This window comes from Streptopelia decaocto (genome assembly GCF_964273445.1).
Source record: "Streptopelia decaocto genome assembly, chromosome: 1".
NCBI classification, from domain to species: domain Eukaryota; kingdom Metazoa; phylum Chordata; class Aves; order Columbiformes; family Columbidae; genus Streptopelia; species Streptopelia decaocto.
Genome location: NC_138663.1, coordinates 136,457,209 through 136,479,110, shown reverse-complemented (window position 1 = coordinate 136,479,110; position 21,902 = coordinate 136,457,209). Strand labels below are relative to the sequence as shown.

Sequence of the window (21,902 nt, the reverse complement as noted above, 5' to 3'; positions counted from 1 at the left end):
TCCTCCTCCTCCTCTTCCCTTCCTTTCCCTTCTCCGCAGGGCGGCCGCGGCTGCCCGCCCCTGCTCCTGCCCCACCGAAGGGCGCTGGGTGCCGGTGGGCAGCGGCGAGGGGCGTCTGCCCGGCGGGAGGAGAGACGCTCCGTGGGGCACCCGCCACCGCCGCCTCGTCCCCCGCCGGCGGACCGGGGAGCTGCCGGGGGTCGGGGCTCGCCGCCGGGCCGCTGCCGCGGAAGGGGACCCCGCTGCCGGCTGATGTCCGAGCCGCGCCGCCGCCCGCGCTTGGATGTGTGAGTACCGGCCCCGCCGCTCCCTCGGGGCAGCTCCGCTCCGGGAAAAGCCCGAGCGACTGAAGCGGGCAGCGGGCTCCGCCGGGACCCTGCCCAGGTGGTGCGGGGCTGGGCGGCCGAGCCGGCTCCCCATGGAGCCCCCCAGGCTGCCCTGGGCGTGCGATGCTGCCTCTCGCCTACCTGTAACTTGGGGTGCGTGTGTGTGTTTATGAGGTGCGGGGGCTTCTGCCGTTTTTGTTTCTTCCTGGCTGGTGAGTTACCGCACTGGGTGCCGGGCTTCTCGTTTTGGACGTTTCCTGCTGTGTCTGGGTTTAAAGCAAGATGTCTGAGCATGTTGGTGAGAGCTGGGTGCTCTGCGATAGGAGGGTTGAGGATCGAACACGAAGAAGTTGGTCTGGGGTCATGGGGAGGTTCGCTTTGGGCTTTTAAAACGCTGTCCATACGTAATCAGTCCTATGAAGGAGTTAGGAGAGGGCACCGTCCTGTGGCAGATGAAGAACTGAGGCAATCTTCTATAAGTCGTGGCAAATCTAACCCCCCATAAGGTACTGTTTCCAGAATGGATGTGGGTGCTGTTCTTTTTTGTACCACTGAGGAAATGGTGTATCCATCATCTTCCGTTACATAGGATAGCAGTCAGACTGGTGACTTTCCTTATTACATGAGGTAGCTGCTTTGCTACTCCAACACCATTTTAACATGTCAACGTGTAGCGGAAACAGAGGCAGCTTTGTTTGCCATTTATGATCACTCTCATGCATGTTTTTTCATTGTGAATAATGGCCCTCCCATGTCACTGCTATCTGTTATGACTGTAAGTGAAAGAATGAGATATGTATATTATAAAGTGGTGAGTTGTAAAGTTTTTTGGAAACGAGGCATTGCATTGGTAACCAGCTCAGGTCTGTTAACTTGCTGCGATCAGAAGAAATTTTCTGGGGGAGGTATACAGTAGTACGAGGATGGGACTGGAATGGCTCAGCTCCAGTTTCACAGAATGCTGAGAACAGAGCAGGACAGCAGCCCGTTAGCCCACAGTCTGCTCCTTTGCTCACCTCCTGGCACTCCTGTTGTGGGAGTGGCTTTGTTTCTGACGTGAATTTCTCCTTCCAGCTCTTCCTCTGGAGCACCAGCTCCTTCAGTCGAGGTGCTTGATATTGCGATCAGATAATACTCTCCTAGTAAAGCCTGGACCCACTGGAGCCAAGGTGGTAGCCAGGTGCTGCTGACCTCTCTGGGAGTTGTGCTGAAACTTCACCCGCTCCTTGTTGATCCTTATCAGACTGGAACTTCTTCAGGTGTAGGTACAGCTACTCCTTGTTTCTGTTCTTGAGCATCTTTGACTTACGTTTTGCAGTGGAAACCAGCATGTAGGCTGGGAATGCTGCCCAGCTCTAATTTATTTGGAAGAGCAGAGGAGCTCAGGTAATATGACTGATGCAGTTAACTGTGTCCAGCGTGATGTGTACTCCTAATATTGGGACCAGAGAGGTCTGCATGCCACCTGTATGGCTCATTCCAGGCTCTCTTTGTAGATCTAGTGACTTGCAGGCATTTGAGACCTGGTTTTCAGAAGATCTGGTTATCCACACTCCTACCAATAGAGGTGTCTATATTGCCTCAACCTGAGCATTCAAAATCATTGATAATTTAAATTAATGCCAGGCCTCTTATTTTACATTTATTTTTTACTTTTATTTTTTTACAGTCATTCTGACTGTAAAACTGGGATAAAACATTTTGCTTCCTACTTTTGCAGAGTATGTTGCTATTCTGCTTGTAAGAAAATAAATTATATTCAAAACTTCTTTCAAGGTACAGGTTAGCACCTTGCTGAACTGACACTATTATCATGCTGCGGTAGTTAAGGAAATAAGCTATTCTCATTGTAGTGGCCTGCCTGTGTTAGAAATATTTGTGCTGATGTAACATTGCCAATATAGGTATTAAAGCAGAGGCCTAATCACTTTTTTGTCTATGCTTTCTTTAGACACTGCTTTTTGATCTGAAATTTTAGAGAATTGAATGATGTATGCAGTATTTGAGGGGGAAAAAAACCATACCTTTCTGCTGTTTTTGCAGTTAAGCAGCACTGAACACAGATCTTTCTTTGAAAGTTTCTGTATTGCAAATTGACTTGGGCAACTCAAGACTGGAGAGCATAAAACTAACCTTTTTTTTTTTCTTCTATAGCCATCAAATCTGGATGTTTGAGAATACAAGAAGAGCATATATGCTAGAAATGTTTGCTGAGGTGGCTTCTAATTTCCATGAGTGTTCAGTCCAGAAGCCAGTCGGGGCACTCAGTACAACACTGTAGAGTTACAGCTCCTAAGGATGGATATGGTGCAAAGCAAGAAGATAGTACTGATTCTGAGACTATCCTACTCCTCAGTCTCAGTGCTTTCCCTGTGCCTCAGCATCACAGAATCCTGGAAAAAAGTTTTCTTCTTGCAGTTACAAACATGTGATTCAGTTTTAGTTTTATGGATGTGAAACCCTTGAGTTGGAGGGGTTGGATTTGTACTCTGGATTTAAAGAGGAACTATATTGTCGATACAAAGATGTGTGTGCATTTTAGCACTGGTGAAAATCAGTTCGAGATTTGGCTGAATTTGTTTACTATTAGAACATTTGGTCTTAAAAATATTACCAATTTCTGGCCATTATTTTGTTTGTCTGTTGTGAAATTTTATGTCCGGGCATGTTTATGGACTGAGAAATAGAGTGGAGGGTTGAATTTGGCTTGCAGAAGCTACTTAAATACTTGGAATCTTTAGACTCTAGTATTACTGTCATACTTCAATGTGCAGCATGATATTCTGTTATACATATTTACCTTTGTTGTGGTCCGATTTTTGTTCTCCTTGCACTGCCATTCAGTTGGAGAACTCGTACAGTTTGATGTCAGTACTACAGTGCTACCTTATGCACAAGAAACTGTAAGCAAGATACAAAAATATGACAGTCAACCTTCTTCTTCTTTCAGTGATCCCTTTCCTTTGCCATCTCCTTAATCCTCCCTCTGGCTGCAGGGTTCGGCCTGTCACAGTAATGGATGGTGCCATGAAGTTCGCTCTCTCCTCTTTGTTCACCCAACCACAGGAGGTCTCTTGTGGTGTTAGAAACTTAAGTCCATTTATGTCTAACCATTTGACAACTAGATACCTACTGCTAGATGAGCAGTATGGCTTTCAGCAGGTGGATTTTTAAAATCAGAGGTGAATCTCTAGTAGCCGTGTGACTTGGGCCAATAGTTCATGAGCTATCACAAACTTGCCTGAAAGGTTTCCTGCCATTCTTTGTGGGGTGTAGCCGTTGGAGAGTAATTTCCAACCTTTTTTTGACTTTTTGGGCTGAACGTGTTGCAAGCGGAAAACGAGACTTCTGGTGGGAAGTGAGTATTATGCAAGCCAGTCAGAAAAACTGTGCTAGCTAACGTGACGCAGCGGCATCCATGTGTGCTGGAGGTTTGAAATGCTTGGTTTAAAGCAAAATTATCAGCAGACATCAGTGACCCCGTAATACTTATAAGGGAATGTGTGTGCAGATTCAGGCAGCTAAATTAGTCTTGGAATAATTAATTACATCAGGGATTAATGTATCCTATTGCATTTTCCTGAACTGCAATGTTAGTTGCTCTGTAAATGGTTGTACAATGTTCTGGGTGCTGCCTACCTGAGTAATGCAAGTTGAATTGAAGACCTTTACTGTTTTGCAGGAAGCTTGTATAGCCGTTATTTAGGAGGAGATTACAGGGGAGTGATGTATTCTCATATGTGTTCTATGTATTAATGCGAATTTATGATTTATGCAAATTACCATTTATTTAGAATTCCCTGCAATAATTTTGCTTTTCCACAGTGTCAGGGATATGCAAGTAGTTGTTGCACTGATCCTTTCCAATGTGAATCCCAGTGCAATGACATGGGGTAAGACTCGAGAAGCTGTTTCTTCCTTGCATTTTACTCCATGCCTTCAAACTCATGGCTACAGATGGCAGATGCCTGCCTTATTTTTAGCTATGTGAGGACAAAATAGAAAAATCCTAGTGACTCCCTGTGATTTGTCATCATCGCTGTTCTCCATTAAATTAAACATAGGGATTGGCAGATGAGCAAAACCAGCAGGAAAGCAGCTTCTGTTTGTTTTTAAAAAAGCTTGTCTAAAGCACTAAAATAATACTGTAAAAAATATTCACTACTATGTATGGAGACCCCTGGGAGGAGAAATACTTGCCAAACAGTTTATCCTGTTTGGGATAAGGAAATTGAGGTCTAAATCAGTAAAACAACTTCCCTGGAAGTCAGTTGAAGAGACTAAAAGCAGAGAGTTCCTAGTGTGCAGTCCTGTACTCAGGCCATTGAAGGATGTGTATGTATTCAGGGTTTGGAGGAGAACGCATGTTTTGGTGGCTTGCTTGGCTGAAAATGATAAGATGGGCTCTTAAGGCAAAAGCATCTTTTATTTTTTCTGTATTCTGCCACCCCTCGTAGGGGTCTGTTTTGCTGTGTGTTTGCCCCAATAAGTTGGAAAAGAAAGTCTCCGTGGCTGTAGCTAAAATTCCGCTCCTTGCCCAGTCACTGTGCAGTGTTCTTTGTAACAGAGGGCAGTCTCTCTGCGTTCATCAGTGGCTGTGTTTTAGCAGGTCCCTGACTGCCTGCAGTATTTACTGAAGACCTTTGGTACAAGATGGATGTAGGAGTGCGTGTTGATAAATTGTATTAAGAGCCAGCTTTGATAGCTTTGCCCGTGTTGTGTCTGCTGATACATCGCCCTTGTGATTTTGCATTGCTTCCCAGCCGGTGTCCCTTTCTAAAGTGAACTTCTGTTTCTGTCTGTAACGGGCGCGTGGAGTTGAAGCTGAAAACTTTTGTGTTGTTACATATCCAAACCCTGTTTTGTATCTGAAGCTGAAACTGTCCTGAGCTTACAGAGGGCAGTGCACGTTGTCTTTAAGAACCTTAGATCTAGAACCTTAGATCTAATTCTCACGAGCTATTTGGTTTGAGCCTCCTGCTGTGGATGAGGCTGGACTTGCTGCCCTTTCCCCACACGGTTTAGAAGCATAGGAACTGTAGGACCAAAATAGACCATGACCCAACTGGTCAGGCCTGCATTTCCCTCTTCTGCTGGAAAAGCTCAACTTTGCAATTCTGTCTTGCTCTCCTACGAGGACAAGCCAATGCTTGCTTTATTCCCAGATCCAGTATTTGGCTGTGAGTGTTGCTGTATATGTCAAAAGAAGCCAAAGAAAATGTTAATGTCTTGCTAACTGTGCAATCCTGTTGCCGTGGTGAGAAGTGTGTTATCAGCCACTTGTAGCTCCTGAGCCCTGAGGATCTTGTGTTGTGGGTTTGGTTTTGTTTTGTTTTTTTCTCTCCACCTTTTTGGAACATAATTTCCCTTGTCTTCATTCATAAAATTATTCTAGTCATTCATTAAAGTCTTACTAAGCTGTTTACTTTGACCTCCTGGAGCAGTTAGTTGCACAAGGTAATTATATGGTTATAAGGTATTATTTTATTATTCCAGGAACTGCAGGAACTGCGGCTTTGTTCTTGTACTCACCAGATGTTCATTAAGAGCGCTTCGTGTGTGTATCTTCTTTCCTCCAGTTCACAAAGACTTGAACTCATCTGTGTTCTGAAGAGGACTGTATCTCCTGCATACCTCTGGAAAGCTCTTCCTTGCACTCTCTGAAGTAAGGTCTTTGAGGGAATTTTTAAAGAATGTACAGGATTTGTGTTGGAAATCCTTCTCCATTTTAAATAATTGCTTTCTCAATCTTTTGGATAATTTTCTTGATATAGAGTATTAAGGACTTAAATCCATGTCCAGTCCTTAAAGAGCACATCTGCAAAATGAGCTGAACTGAGCTTACTGCACTTCAACCTGGAGAGGCTTTTCCTGGAAAACTTTTCTTTCCTGCTCCCAGTTTTGTTGGTGGGTATTTGAAATACTGGGGCACCCAGACATGGCAGACACTGCCTTCACCTTGTCTTTAGCTAGAACTTTTATTTTCTCCACTTGTCTGTCTGCTTAGCTCTAGCCTTCCTTGCTGAAGATGGCTGAAATGAGTCATACATTAGATGGGCTCTTTGTGAAATCTTGCCTTTTTCTTGCCAAAAGGTGAAAGCCACCTTTTGGTTTTGGCACGTGGTTAGAGGACTGATAGGTGGAGCCTCTTTGGCCAGAGTTGTGCTGTATCAGAAAAGCCTACAGACTTGGTCTTGCCAGGTTGGTTTTGTTATTACAGAGGATGTTCTTGGTTCTTAGTCACTGAGCAAAAATTAGTCTTGCTGATGCATCACCTGACAGCGGTGATTCACCACTCAGCGCTCGTCCTCCTTGCCCAACCCTGCGCTGTGCTTCAGGGGGGTTTCTGTCTCTCTCCGCGCCACATCTCCTTCTTAATCCATCGCTCCATACAGCACAAGGATGTGGCAAATCTGCTGGTTTGGTAGACCTCCCTCCTAACTGGTTTTCCCTCCCAGCCCTGGGGCCAGTGCTGAGCTTTGAGCCAGGTGAGGGGTGTGTGCCTTTGGAGCCAGCCTGAGTTGAAAGGTTGTATTGACTTAGCGCTGGGGGAGCTCTGCACAAGCCAAATATTTATCTTTCCATCTGATAACCTGTTGGTTGTTTCCTCTCTTGTAACAACCAAATGCTTTTTTATTCCCAAACCAAGTTAAGGCTTCCACAGAAGTTTTGCAGCTTCTCAGCTTTTGCTGTGGCAGATGTGAGGGCGCTGACATGGTGGTCTTGTGACCAAGGCACGTGTGCAGCCATTACTGTGCCTAGGCTCTCTTCTCATTTTATTTTGGTTTATTGTCTGTGGGGATTTTGTTGTTGTTGTTTTTGGTTGGTTGGTTTGGTTTTTTTTTGGTGAGAGTTTTTTGTGTTTTTTGTTTGGTTGGTTGTATTTTTCTGTTTGTTGATTTGGGTTTTTTTTGGCATTATATTGGGTGAATAATTTTCCAGCTTGTGTCTCAGTTTTTCCAGCTGTCAAAGTGTGATGCATAAATAAATAAATAAAAGGCTCACACTAAAAGGAAGCAAAAATAAGCCATAGTAACTAGGACTCAGAGCAGTTTGAAAGAAAACTTGACTATAAGGTGGATTCACTGATAATACACAAAGACATTAGGATTGCTGGACAAATTTAAGTTTGGGGTTAGGTTGACCAGCTACAGCGACTTGAAGTGAGGACATCAGTAGCACAGTGACCATTTTACATTGCTTGTTTCAATTTCAGAGAGTGATGGGGGCAGGAGGGAGGAAGAGGAGAAAGAGCCGTTTGTTGGCCGGCTGAAAGTCACAACGGTTACGGTATATATTTAATCCCAAAGGTTAGAGAATCCTACCCGATTTTCCTCCTTCCATCCTTACAGAAACGGTTTCACCAGGGGCTAGTAACTGTCTTTTGCTGCCTTACAAACCAGGTTTTATAAATAAGCCACTGTCTGGGACACAGTGAGCTGTTGTCACCTGCAGGGCTGCTTGTGGGCACTGGCAGTCAGCAGCCTCAGAAGCTGTGCAGGTGCTGGCCGTGCTGTTCAGTGGCTGCCCTGGGGACAGAGCCTTTTGCTCAGGCCAGGGTGAACCAGCGAGATCTTAAATGATCCCTTGCCTTTGTGCTCTGGGAGCTCATGCCTTGGGGCTTATACAGACAGTCCATTTCTAGGATATATGTTCCTTTTTGAAGGAAAATGACCTAGAAGCTGGTGCTCCTGACAACAGGCGAACAGGCAGGTACTGTAGGGGAGGAAGAATTGCCAGATGGCTAGATGCAGGAATGAGTATTCTGAAGATAGTGGTGCTCCTTGCCCTGGCGCTGAATGACTGCTTCTTGCACTGCTGCTCCCACCCTCCTTGGCGTGTACTTTCCCTGCACCGTTCCCAGTTCCTTTATCCTTTTGTCCCACACTTGACGCTAGCTATGGTTCCTGTTACTACCAGTAGCACCCAGAGGGGCTGGAAACATCACTGGTGTTTTGTCAGTGCTGGTGGTTCCCTGTGCTTTGTGTCAGTGCTCAGGAGCTGTGTTACACTGTGCTTCCCTGTGAGGGAGCACCGCAGAGGTGGCAGGTGTGTTTCCGTGCCTGCAGAGCTGTAAATTTCCTGTGCCCTCAGTACAGGAAAGACAGGGACCTGTTGGAGAGAGGCCAGAGGAGGCCACAAAAATGATCAGAGGTCTGGAGCACCTCTCCTATGAGGACAGGCTGAGAGAGTTGGGGTTGTTCAACCTGGAGAAGAGAAGACTCCAGGGAGACCTTATTGCAGCCTCTCAGTACTTAAAAGATGACCATAAGAAAGATGGGGACAGACTTTTTAGCAGGGTCTGTTGCAACAGGACAAGGGGTAATGGTTTTAAACAAAAGGAGGGGAGATACAGTCTAGATGTGAGGAAGAAATTTTTTACACTGAGAGTGGTGAAACACTGGCACAGGTTGCCCAGAGAGGTGGTAGATGCCCCATCCCTGGAGACATTCCAGGCCAGGATGGACGGGGCTCTGAGCAACCTGATCTAGTTGAAGATGTCCCTGCTCATGGCAGGGGGGTTGGACGAGGTGACCTTTGAAGGTCCCTTCCAACCCAGACTATTCTATGATTTTATAAAGCATGGGCACCCTGAATGGGAAGTTTTGCTAGCAACCCAGACAATGCTGGGAGCTCCTATGTTGCTGAGGAGGAAGAGGAGGAGGCAGGCAGAGCTCTCTCACTAATGGCCACAGAGGCAATGTGTTGCTTCACCACAAGAAATCCTGTGCTTACTGGCCAGGAAGAAAGGTGCTTTGATCAAGGCGGAGAGTTGCAATGAGAGACCTGTGGTCTTCTCAAGCCACGTTGCTGCAAGTGAGGGTGGCCAGATTTCCCTTTGTGCTCTTGAGAGTATCTGGTTGTAGGACTTGTGGAGTCAAGGAGAGCCACTTGAATGTCTTCCGGGCTCTGAGAGTTCTCACATCTTGGTGCAGCAAGCTTCCCGAGAGGATTGGAGTCTCAGAGTTTTCTCCAATTAAAAAACGTCAACGCTATCAAAATAACAGGCTAAGTATTGTAGCGTTTCCAGCAAAGACATGGGGAACCAGGCAGACTTTTCATTCTGATGAGTCATTGACCCTCTCCTGATTTGCCTCTTTTAAGAGCTGTTTGGGCAGCTGCTGATGCAGGAATATGATTCTGAGTGATGGTCCCTGGGGAGTAGGACGTGGCTTCATGCTGAACTATCCACCTCTGAGCTGGTGGATAGTTCATCTACATAACCCTTCATCAGCAAAGCCTTGCTCTCAGCTGTGGTTCTTCCTTGCCTTGGTCCTGTCTCATCAGGGTAACTGTGGAGCTGACGGATAGGAAATCAGAAGGTCTGATGCCTTACATTCCTAGATCTTCTTAGAACCATGTCACAGCTGAAAGTTTTGTCTCTGTCCTGAAGAAAGACCGTGGTCCCTTTCTAGGACTCAAGAGCTGTCTGTATCCATATCTGTTCCCTGTGCACAGATAGGACCACTGTCCACTATTCTGTAGCTGGTCTCCAAGTCTTTCTTATGATGCCCACATCTGCCTGAGAGAGGAGAGAACATCTTGGAAGCTAGGCAGATTCTGTTCTGGGGATGTTGAGGATGAATGGACTATAAGAATATGACTTCTTTTTGTGGTATATTGTAGGTGAACTAGGAAGAACAATGTGGAATTGCATTAATGGACTAAAGAGTCTTGTCAAGAAAAGCTTTTATCTTCCATTACTCAGCTTTTGTACCTGTGACTATATAAAAGAAGATCGCTGATGGAGTGGGGACTTGGTGGACTTCCAGCTCCCTTTGTGGGCTCTTAATTCTTAATATGACTTGGATGCATACAGGAATTTTATCTGTTGGCATAAAGGGTCATGGACACTTGGACACTTTTTTTTTTTCTTCTTAGAATATTTTTCACAGTAGAATCATGTCTTTGTTTATTAATTGAAAACTATAAAGAGGCTTTTTCCCATGTCATTCTTCTCAAAAAAGGAGTGCTGTTGATTGGTTCAAGGCCAAAAAAAGCAGTCTTAGAGTCAAACTGATCTGGAGAGATTCAGTTTTGTGTAGCTAGTTTTACAAAACAAAAGCAAACAAAAAAGGAATGGTTATTAGGCAGATTTTGCTCTGATAGACACCTACCTAATTTGATCAGACTCCAGTGAAGTTATTTAAAGCTTGGCTTGAGAAACTGCCCAGTGTGTATATGTTTATGGATCACTGTGAAGGGTCTTATTCAAGTGCATTTAAAATATGGTGCACTGGTGTTAAGGAGGGCTCCTTTTCAACAGACATTCTGTTTTACTGGTAGGAAGCTGCATTTTACTGGTTTGCAAAACAAGAGGGTGGAAGTGTGATTACTCAGTGTCCAAGTGTCTATATTGGTGAGCATGTGAAGCATACTAATGGGATAATACTAATTAGAGCTGTTAAATTATTTACATGAATTACTGAATGAGGCATAAAATATCTTCCACTGTTAATACCACTAATTAGACCACTGATGTATTGCATCCGTTATAATAAATAATCTGTAGGTTGAATCAGACCAATTGTTTTAGCTTCCACAGTCCCTGTAATAGTTTAATTTGGCTTAAAATGGCTTTCAAAGTCGTTCCTTTTAGAGGTTTTTATCTATTTTTCTTTGCCTTAGCTGCTTATGTAAAGTGTCTGGATGTCTTAAGTGAACATGACATTGTGTGTTGCTGCCTCTGCTCATCTTGTGCATGCAGGAGAATTTTCTTCTTTTTATATTCAATTCCTGAAATAGAAATATTCCCAATTAAAACTCTAGAATATCCTAGAGAAAGTTTTCTGAAACCTTTAGAGTTTTGACTAGAAGGGTAAGGAAGCCTTCAGTTCTCTGTTGTGTTGTCATTGGAATTATAATGAAAATTTTGAAGTCTGCCAAAATGCATTATTTTCCTCCAAACCCAAATTGTCCTGTTTGCTCTCTCATTTCATGTAATTTCACGTCTTTTTTTTTTTTTTTTTTTTTTTTTTTTTTGTGTGTGTGTGTGGTTTTTATTCCTTTTTTCCAGGGTCTCTGGTTTGCTTTATTATTATTTTATTTTATTTTTTTTTGCGCAAGTGACCTTTATGTGGGTATGTGGAAAGCATTAAACTTTTGAAACATCCTGATTTTTTTGTTGAAATTTTGAAAATTGGTTATTGAAGTAGAGACGAAGGATGGGAAATTTCAATACAAAGGACAATTCTTTGAGGGTTTTTTCTAGAATAGTTCTCCTGCAGGCTGTATTCATGGTGACACTGGTGTGACTCATTGAGCAAACTTCCTGGCATTTCTGCCAGCTGTGATTTCTCAGGATTTTAAAGGGGGTGATAACTGAATTATAAATAGACAATAGGTTACATCTGTAAGTTTCAAAGATAGACCCAGGGTTTCCCAGAGGGTGTGAGTACTTTTTTTGGACCCTGGAGTGTTTCTGGTTATGATGCTTTGCCAAAAGGGCAGGTGATTAGGCTCCAGACATGCAGACAAACCAGAGTCCTTGTAGAGAGATGCTCACTAAGTGTCTGGATTCCATACGACACATGTACTTGGAATGACTTCTAGATTCACTCTCCAGTTCAACCCCTTACTCTCTCAGATCTGCTGGCTGTCAGAAACTTACCTGACTCTGAAATCCTTGTAGTGTTAGAATAGTTTGGGTTGGAAGGGACCTTCAAAGCTCATCTAGTCCAACCCCCTGCCATGAGCAGGGACATCTTTAACTAGATCAGGTTGCTCAGAGCCCCGTCCAGCTTGGCCTGGAATGTCTCCAGGAATGGGGCATCTACCACCTCTCTGGGCAACCTGTGCCAGTGTTTCACCACCCTCAGTGTAAAAAATTTCTTCCTCATGTCCAGCCTGAATCTCTTTTAGTTTAAAACCACTGCACCTTGTCCAGTTGTAACAGGCGCTGCTATAAAGTCTGTCCCCATCTTTCTTATAGGCACCTTTTAAGTACTGAGAGGCTGCAATAAGGTCTTTCCGGACCCTTCTCTTCTCCAGGCTGAACAACCCCAACTCTCTCAGCCTGTCCTCATAGGAGACATGTTCCTCTCGTGGGGGACACCAGTGAAATAAAAATAAGTAAATATTTAAAGGCTTGCCTTTTAAATTTTTTTTTTTTGAAGGCTGGGATACATTGTTGCCTCTGTGTGCATTTGAAGGACATGCATAACACATGTGTGTTTTTCTGCACTACGCTGCTAGCTAGAACCACTTTTAAATGGACGTCCTACCATCATGTCAGTGGGGCTTTCATAGCACAGAAGGGAGCTGAACCAAGCAATTAACTTCACTGAGACCTAATAAGGTTGCTTTTTCTAAGCTCTTGCAAGAGGAGGTCCAGCATCAGACCCTGCCACGTGATGTGTTGGGTGATAGAGAAGACCTGTGAAGCTCTACTAGCTCCTTGCAGCAGAACAGGGAGAGGGCTTTCCCCAGGCTTGCTTTTGAAATGAGGCAGGCAGTCCTGTGGTCTCAAGTACTGGAGATGCTCAGTGGTGCTTTCCAGCCCACAGGAACCGCAAGCAGTCGCTGATGGCTAATTTAAGAAGCCCCTTTTTAAAGACACAGTGTCAGTGGCATCCATGCTGTGTATGTAGGCGGATGCTGATCCAGTGCTGTTGAAATGGCACCATGTTTTCAGGTGGTGATGGGTGTCCCACAGGGCTCTGCACATATGAGAGTGGCTTCCCTTTGCATGAACTCACTTGGCTGGGGTGTGAACTAGGTGACCACTGGTTTGCAGCTCAAGTGACGTTTCTGCCTCCTTTGCAGACCTGGGAAGGCTTCGGGATCGTTGTCTGGGTCTCGAGGCACAGCCTGCTGGAGGCACTGGAAGTGGACTGGTTCCTGGTCATGCCCGGTGGAAGGAGGGGACCCAGCCGGCAGCAGCTAAGCCGTTCAGCTTTGCCTTCTCTCCAGACGCTGGTTGGTGGGAGCTGTGGAAACGGTACTGGTTTGAGAAACAGGTGAGGACAAAGGGAGGGTTGCTGAGACTCCTGTGGCCAGGATAGTGCTAAGAGCCAGGATACTTGATCCACTCTAAATTCTGCCCAGGAGTGTGGCTTCGTGGTTAAAGCAAGGAACTGGGAAGTGGAAACCTTGAGCCCTCTGCAGTGTCATCAGGAGATGGCCCCTTCAGGAAGGGGTCCTGCGTGATAAACCTCTTCCAGCTTCTCTTCCAAGCTCCGCTGTGGCACATGCTTCCTTCTGTGGTCCCTCTTGTCTTCATGCATTAAAATCACCCTGGTAGGGGGTTCATAGAATTGTAGAATGTCCTGAGTTGGAAGGCACCCACAAGGATCATCAAGTCCAACTCATCTGTGAGTCCCCCTCCTACGTGGAAGAAAGGCAGGGCAGGAGGATGCCTACATTCTGTTTTATCCCTGCTGGCTGCAGATGAAACTAAGTCTCACAGTTAGCAAAGCTCATCTCCATTTTCTGGGGAAGTTGGGGGCTTGAAAAAGGAACATCCAGTGATATTTAGATCTCCACATTTGGCCTTGAGACTAAAAGGGCCCGGTGTTACTTCCTTCCATACAGAAGTTAGCAGACTAGTGAAGCTCTTTGCTCCGTGTTGAGGGCCTCGTCTACTTGGTATAGGTTCATCCTTACAGAGTAGAGAGATCCAAGGCGTTTAGCTTTGGCCTTTAAATACTTCCCTCGCTGTGAGAAATAGATGGCACAGTCTTGGATTCTTGAGGAACAAGTAACTGTTGAGACCATGGAGTTCAGTGCCCCAAGGTCCTGGGGGGCATCCCTTATCCTGGTTTCAGTCAGACACAGCATAGTTTATGGCTGAACTTCCTCCATCAGCTTAGTCTGCTGGAGCTTTTAGTTGTCCGAGCCTCCTCTGAAGGCCAGGGAGGAAGGAAGTGTGAGAACACTTGAGAGGTCAGTCTCTGCAAGGTAGCCAAAGTCCTCCATTTCATTTTTAGTTACCTCTCTTTTCAAGAGAGGAACTGTGAGCAGAATGATGATGGTTACTTTGCAATACTGGAGAAGGAGGCTGGGTGCTACTGTCATGTCCTAGTGATGGGTAGAAGGAGCCAACATTTAAGCACTTGGTCTGGTACAGAGTCCTCAATGATTTTTGCTTGGAATTGCCACCTTACTCTCTACCTCTGCTCCTCCATCTGCAAGTTTACTGAAATACTGCTGTAGCACCTCTGGCAGACCAATCTGTTGTCTGGTGAAAATGCTGGCTAGGGTTTTTGTCTGGGCTAAGAAGATGAAGAATATCACCACCAGTCTTGTCCCACAAATATGAATGCAAGGCTGCTGCCATCTCTCCTCTAGCAATGCCCAGTCCCAAATTCACAACCCCACGCACTCCTTGTCCTGTAAAATGGTAAGAAATTATGTAGAACGTTTACCAAATGAGCGATATCTGTCTCCTTCAGGAATGGTAGTGCCATCAGCCTCTCCGCACCTCCAATCACAGCGCTGATTACTCCAGAGCCTGTACGGCACTGCCGGATCCCCGAACTGCCATTGGATGGGAGCCTTCTCTTTGAATTCCTGTTCTTCATCTACCTACTGGTAGCCCTCTTCATTCAGTACATCAACATCTACAAGACTGTTTGGTGGTACCCATACAATCACCCTGCTTCCTGCACCTCACTGGTGAGTTCCCCAGCAAATGCCATCACTTACACTTTTTCATTACGCAGCTTCTTTTCATGCTTCTTCAGTCCAGGTATCACCAGGCATTTGACATTAAAGAAGTGAAAAGGAGTTCACATGCACCCCCATCAGCCAGGGCCATGTCAACCCCATTTTACAGGGGAGAAAATACATGGAAGGTGAGAGAGAGGTGTCAGCAGGACTCCTTCAGTGGAAATTTCTTGCAGATACTTGTATGGCCTAGCTAGTCTCTAGGGTTTGAAATGGAGCTGAGACCCCAGGAGCCTGCTTTCTCCTGCTGTGGATGCCCCTTCCCAGTGGAAACAACAGAGCCTGAGAGAAGGCAGATGATGCAAGTTTTCATTAAGGTCTCTTAGCAGGTCAGTAGCAGAGGAGTTGAGGAGGGGTCAGATCCTCAGCCTATGTAAACGTTTCAGTCTCCTTTCTGGCCCGTTAAGCTGCACAACCTGGCAGTGACCTGTACCTGAGTCAGCAAACCTCATCTGATGGAAGCCTCTGAGGTGGTCCTTCAATTTATATTGTGTCCTTGCTGCCTGGAAGTATGAGGTGGTTCTGTAGTTAACTATACCCACAGGTGGTGCTGGTGTTCCAGTTATCCAGCTATTCGTTTCAAATTCAGCTGTGTGATGCTGGACACAGCTTTCTTTGAAGAAAAAGCATTCTGTTTGAGGCTTGCTACCCAAAAAGATTTAATGGTCACTTGTTTGTTCCCATCAGAGGTCAAGCGCTCTTTTTCATGCAAAATGTCCTTGAAGTCCCTGCCAGCAGCATTCAGAGTCTGCTAACTGTTCTAGCCAGAACACGTTTGATGGCTTCACTGGAAAATCATAAGGGGTCCAAGAGCTGTATTTAACTGGATGCAACTGGAGTGAACGTTAACTTCTAATACTGACCTATGGCCCATGAAGATGACCTTTCTCAGATCAACTTGATTATTAGGGAGCACTGGTCACTACAGACCATTTCTGAGACCAAGAGCTAAAGTGAGTTGGTGTGCTCACTCTGGGCTCCATTTCAGCTGCCCTTTCTCTGGTTGCTCAGTGGCATTTCCCAGGAGAACTTGCAAGCTGTTCTCCATAGTAGGATCCTGGTCTTAGACATCCCTTTGACCCCAAAGATACCTGCCTGAAAGGTGGGCTTGTTTTGTTTTCAGTGGGAATCTCTCTGTGGGTCGGAACCCCCATGTGGAGATCATCTTGCTTCTGGAGACATTCCTGTGTTACTGATGTTCATCCCTTCTCCCTCATCCCTAACAGAGAGATTTGGGGAATGCTTACGTGAGGTCCTAATGTGCTCTCAACAGCCAGCTTTCCAATTCCACCCCAGCTGGGTGGTTTCAGAGTCCCTTCCCCTGGTGAAGACCTTTTTTCTTTCCTCCTTCAGAATTTTCACCTCATTGACTACCACCTGGCGGCGTTCATCACAGTGATGCTGGCGCGGAGGCTGGTGTGGGCCCTCATCTCTGAGGTAACATTCCCACTGTTCCCTCTCCTGCCTGCAGTACTGATTGCAGAGCATGACCATCTATGGCCTGAGAAGTTTCTGTAAGTTGGATAGCTGGAGGGTTTCTTCCCTCAGAACAAGTCTGGGTGTGAAGGACTAAGATTTTGGGGATGCCTTTCTGCCTTGGAGTTTTCTCCTTGGGCCCATTCGTGTCCTGCAGTATTGAGTAGCTCTGTTGCCTCTGCAGCTAGACTGAGACAAAATTGTCCCACTTACTTCTGTATCCTTGCAGGTGCAATACTGTACCTCACTACCTTGTGCCAGAGAAGTGGCTGAGAGAATTGCAAGTCGGGTAGCAGAATGGCAAATAGCGATGTTAGTCAGGACTGGAATAATGAGCAGGAGATTAGAGGGGGAAAGGTCAGTATGCTAAAGTGAAATACGAATAGCTGGTAGAACTGCTTTTCCAGTCCTGGTTACTCAATAACTTTGAGACTCTGGTCATGTCACCTCAGATTTTGAGACCCTGTCTGTGTTTGTGGGACCAGAACCAGGCTAAATACTTGTTTGAGAAAGGTCATTTTGAAGAAAATGGAAGTTCTGTCCACTGAATTGGTTAATATAACTCCAGGCTAAGCAACCAAGCAATAACTTTAAAAATAAGGAACAGTTATGTGCTGTTGAATAGGTAAATGGAGAACATGGGATCTCCGAAGTTCTCTCTTCATCTCAGATTCCTGCCATTTTCATTTCTGTTCACATCCTCCTTAAAAACTCCCATAGACTGAAATTTCTGCACTGAAACCTTCCATGCAAATTTTTGCACATCCATTCTATTGGCTCTAACCCCAAGAATGTTTTCATAGTTCAGTTGCCTTCTCCCTGCCGGAGACTGGAACAAGCTTTCCTGCTGTCCTTTTAAGGTGGTACCTCCTCACTGGACTGCAGCCTGTGCGTCCAGCAGAGATGAGTGGTGGAAATCTAGTTTGAGGATTGCCAAGATGCACCATATTCTCTTCCCTTAGCTGAGAACTGTGACATTCCAGTTCTTTAGGAAAATGAATGGTGACACCTGATCCTTCTAAAGGAAAGAGCAAGAGGAAATGTGTTTCAGGCTATTCTGGACTATTATCAGAGCAATACGGGACTTTGCAACTCTGATTTTTAAAAGGCCCTCTTTTAGTCGCACTCAAAAACTTGTGCATATTTGAAACTTTTGGATTCTACAACTCCTGAATAAAAACAAAGGTATTTGTCTTTGTAAGAGTTGGTCTCCTGCTTCTGGCAGGAAGAGGGCAGCCATCCCTCTCAGAGTGCCTCCTGGCACCCCTCCCAACTTCTCTTCCACAGGCAACCCCTGTGCTCATGTTCCAGCAGTGGTGTTACAGGGCCATTGAATGTTTCTTCTCCATTTACAGGCCTCTCAGGTGGGTGCGACATCAGTGATTCACTACATGGTGCGCCTGGTGCTGCTCACCCTCTGTGGTTGGGTGCTTTGCTGGACGTTGGTCAACCTCTTCCGCAGCCATTCTGTTCTCAACCTTCTATTCCTGGGCTACCCGTGAGTGATACCGCCTTGCACCTTCATGGTGGGGGGACCATAGCTGCTTAGAGGTGGCATGAACCGCTATGGGAAACAGAGCCATTGGCTGTAATTTGTCTCCTCATTTTATGATTAAAGGGGAAGCAGGAGTGGCTGGGGATGATGTGAGGAGGTGGCACTGAGCTGATGAAGCAAATTGCTTCAGTATGCTGTTTACATGAGGGGCCTTGACTGTGAGTGAAGAATGAGCCATTGAGGTCGTTGGTTCCACAAATGGGATTTAAAGAAGCTTCTCTGCACACCTGTTGAAGCTGCAGCCTCTTGCCTTTTATGAGGGAGAAGAGTTGGCCACTAGCTTCTGGAGTGAGGGTTTCTGTGTGGTGTCCCTCTCATAAGGGCCACCATCTGTTGAGAAGGTGCCCCCTGCTTCATGTTAGGATGGCTGTCATTTCAGCCCTTTTTTCCTTTCTTTCCCTGCAGGTTTGGTGTCTATGTTCCTCTATGCTGCTTCCACCAGGACAGCAGAGCACAGCCCCTACCTGCGGACTGTGGTTACTTGGTACAGGACCAGATGGTGGATGATGGGGCTTCAGCTGTCAGCACTCTGGTCAAACCCAAAGATTTCCTCTCGCTTCTGTGGGAATCCCTGAGGGAACAGTTCAATAATCCTACATCTATCCCCACCCACAGCTGCCCCCTCTCCCCAGATCTCATCCGCAATGAGGTGGAGTGCCTAAAAGCAGATTTCAACCGCAGGATCAAGGAAGTTCTCTTCAACTCTCTCTTCAGTGCCTACTACGTGGCATTCCTGCCATTGTGTTTTGTGAAGGTACCTTTTGTCTGGCTCTCTGTGTCCCTGCCTGCTGTCTCCTTCTGTATGTTGTGTGAATTGCTGCCAGGCCAGATTCCTGGTTAATTCCCCTTTTCTCTGTCTCCCCTTTGGCAGCCCGGATAGCGGAGCATGGCTGCATCCGGAGGGCACTAGTACTGCTCCTGGTTGGCGGATAGGTATTGCCATAAATGTGATGCACCTCTAGTCCCATCACCCCACTTACTAACTCCCCTTTTCCCACCCCCTGTCCTAGGCAGATGGATAGCTGTGTTCTTCCTAGGAAAGGGAACCTGTTGTTACCTGTCTCAGATCCAACATCCAGGCTTTCGAGTGCTTGGATCAGAGGCTTTGGTGGTCAGCTTGTTAGAAAGCAGAGCCAACGAGGACGCTTGGCAAGCTAAATCCAAGAACCTCTTGTCAATGTGGGGGTTGTATCTTTTAATCTGTAGTTTTTTCTAACTTGAACGAGCTCCAGTTGGTGTAGTGAAATGGGCAGGGCTCCACAATCCATGTAGTAGTCTTGGTGCAATTGGTGCTCCTGGGGCAGTTCTGTGGCAGCAAAGCCCTTTGTTGTCTGCTGCTGGAGGAGGAGATGCACCAGCTGCAGCATCATTCCCCTTGCCCTTTCTCCTTCAAGTCAAGGAGAAGGGAGTCTTGAGTGTTTCCTAAGCTATTACCCTCTGAAATCACTGGTCCAAAAGCGCATGCCTGTCATGTGTGGTGTAGGTCTGCTGGATGCACACGCAGTACGTCCTTTGTCATTCCTTCCTCTGTTTTGTGACAGCGGTGCCAAGTTCTCGTCTGGTCTCTTTGCAGAGCACCCAGTACTACGACATGCGCTGGTCCTGTGAGCACCTCATCATGGTGTGGATCAATGCCTTTGTCATGCTGACCACTCAGCTGCTGCCTCCCAAGTACTGTGACCTGCTCCACAGATCAGCTGCCCACCTCGGCAAGTGGCAGAAACTAGAACATGGTTCCTACAGCAATGCTCCACAGCACATGTGAGTCTGGGGACGGGGAGAGGTTGGCATGTCCAGAAAGGGGCATGAAGAAGACGTTCTAGTAGATGAGTAAATATCAGCAGTGCTTATCTACTAAGGACACTTCTCCATTCCCCATGCAACTCTGCTGGTCTTTCAGTTCCCTAGAAACAGAAACGTGCTCTAGAGACCTGTCTGAGCTCCTCCGGTCACTGCTGGTTCCTCCCCAGAAACAAATGCTGAGATTCTTCTTGGCTGCTGGAGAAGCAGCTTGTGCAGGGGCAGGGGGTGGTCCCCTCCAATGCAGTGGGCTAGGGTCTTGCACTGGAAAGAATTCGTTCACATTACCCAGAGTCCATCTGGTGGGTTTGTGATCACCTCTCTATGCTTTTCCAGTGGGAGCAAGGACTTGTCCTTGTGGCAGGGGGGCTGGTATTTTGCAACATTCAGTCCATTTCTGCGAACCCACATTTGGGGAGTTGGGAGCACAGACGCTGACGTTCTGGCATTCTCTCCCCACAGCTGGTCAGAAAACACGATATGGCCACAAGGAGTTCTGGTGCGACGTAGCCGATGCCTCTACAAAGCGGTTGGGCCTTACAATGTAGCAGTGCCTTCAGACGTGTCCCATGCCCGCTTTTATGCAAGTATCTCTTCTCTTGCTTGACGTGTTACGTCTGTGGGGGGGAGGAGAGGCTCAAACCTAGCTGCAGCAGAGCACAGTGCCTCGCCACAGCCTGTTGCTGCTAAAAAAAATACAGGTTTGCAGCAGAAGGGCTTTCCTGTTGCAGTGTTACAGTGATGGCATGATAGAAGCTATGGCTGCCTTAGCAGTGCTTTCTCAGCTCTTGATCAGGCAGTAGCATATTCTTAAGAGGGTTCTAGTTAACATTTTCTGGGGAAATGGGAAAGTATGTCCTCTGGCCAATAGGTCCTCCCCTTCTCAAGCAAAATGACACTTTTACGTGCCTTGTTTCTTACACTGCTTTCCCCAAGTAGCGGCTAGCAGTGCTTGGAGTGTTAACGTTCCTTCTGCCCAGCACAGTGGTGCCTGACAACATTACTTATTTACCCCTCCCTGCTTTAACACTGCAACAAATTATAGAACTCTGTCCTTTTTTAACTGTTTTCCTGCAGTTCCTATTTCACCGTCCATTACGGCTGCTCAACCTGCTGATTCTCATCGAAGGCAGCGTGGTCTGCTACCAGCTCTACTCACTGCTGCGCTCAGAGAAGTGGAACCACACCCTCTCCATGGCCCTTATCCTTTTCTGCAATTATTATGTCTTATTTAAGCTCCTCCGGGACCGGATAGTATTAGGCAGGGCATATTCCTACCCTCTTAACAACTATGGACTCAAGGCACACTAGGCCGGCCAAACGTGTACCCCTTCTCTTTCCCCAACCACAGGGCAGGGAGGGAACCTCAGAAAAAAAAAAAAAATATTTTCGTACAGTTCTATTTTTTTCTTGCGGCGTTTATAAATATTTAAAATATTTTATATTTTGTATACTATTGTTTTTGTGGGGCGGGAAGGGAACCAGTGGCAATTAAATGTCGCTTTATAAACAAGGTGTTATTTTTTATATATATATATATATATACACATATATATATATAAAAATCAATGTGTATATACAGTATATCTATACCCATACATATATCTATGTGAAGCAACAGGATTGTGTGTGTGGTCACTGTGTCTGCTTTGCTCACATAACTGCCTTGCTGTTGCATACTGCGGGGAGAGAACTGCTGTTCATTAGGAACTGGTCTGCTGCAGGACTTGCATAAGCCTCCAGCCAGGGGAAGAAAGGAAACAAACATGGGGGCCTTTCACCAGGATGAGTAAAGTTTATCTTAGTAACCTCAGTAGCAGGGAAGTCATGCAGTGACGTGATACCAGCTTAGGGAAAGGGAGGAAGTGGTGTGCAGAAAGACAAAGTTGCCGTCAGTCAGTAAAAGCTCTCAGCTCTTTCTTCTTCCCACTGTTAGCAGGATAAAAGTATTATTTTTTTTAAATAGCGAACTCTTTAACTCCTACCTCTCCTCCTGGCAACTTGAGCTCCCTCATTCTGCCCAGAGAATGAACTAAAGATTGAAATTATAATTTCAGGGTAGTATATCATTTAGGAGG

At 46.0% G+C, this 21,902-nt stretch overlaps 1 protein-coding gene across 2 annotated transcripts; it reads left to right on the top strand.

Moving 5' to 3' along the window:
- Positions 1-152: 152 nt before the first annotated feature.
- Positions 153-21,868, top strand: TMEM39A (transmembrane protein 39A). Of its 2 annotated transcripts, none has more exons than XM_082076193.1 (9): positions 153-287; positions 13,092-13,285; positions 14,720-14,942; positions 16,347-16,430; positions 17,825-17,967; positions 18,430-18,778; positions 19,598-19,785; positions 20,287-20,407; positions 20,902-21,868. In XM_082076193.1, exons 2-9 carry the CDS (start codon positions 13,173-13,175, stop codon positions 21,133-21,135), a joined length of 1,455 nt encoding a protein of 484 aa, XP_081932319.1. In that variant the 5' UTR covers positions 153-287; positions 13,092-13,172; the 3' UTR covers positions 21,136-21,868. The 2 variants fall into 2 exon arrangements, with proteins under 2 accessions (XP_081932319.1, XP_081932320.1); XM_082076194.1 differs by lacking the exon at positions 153-287 and adding an exon at positions 5,848-5,991.
- The last annotated feature ends 34 nt before the right edge of the window (positions 21,869-21,902 follow it).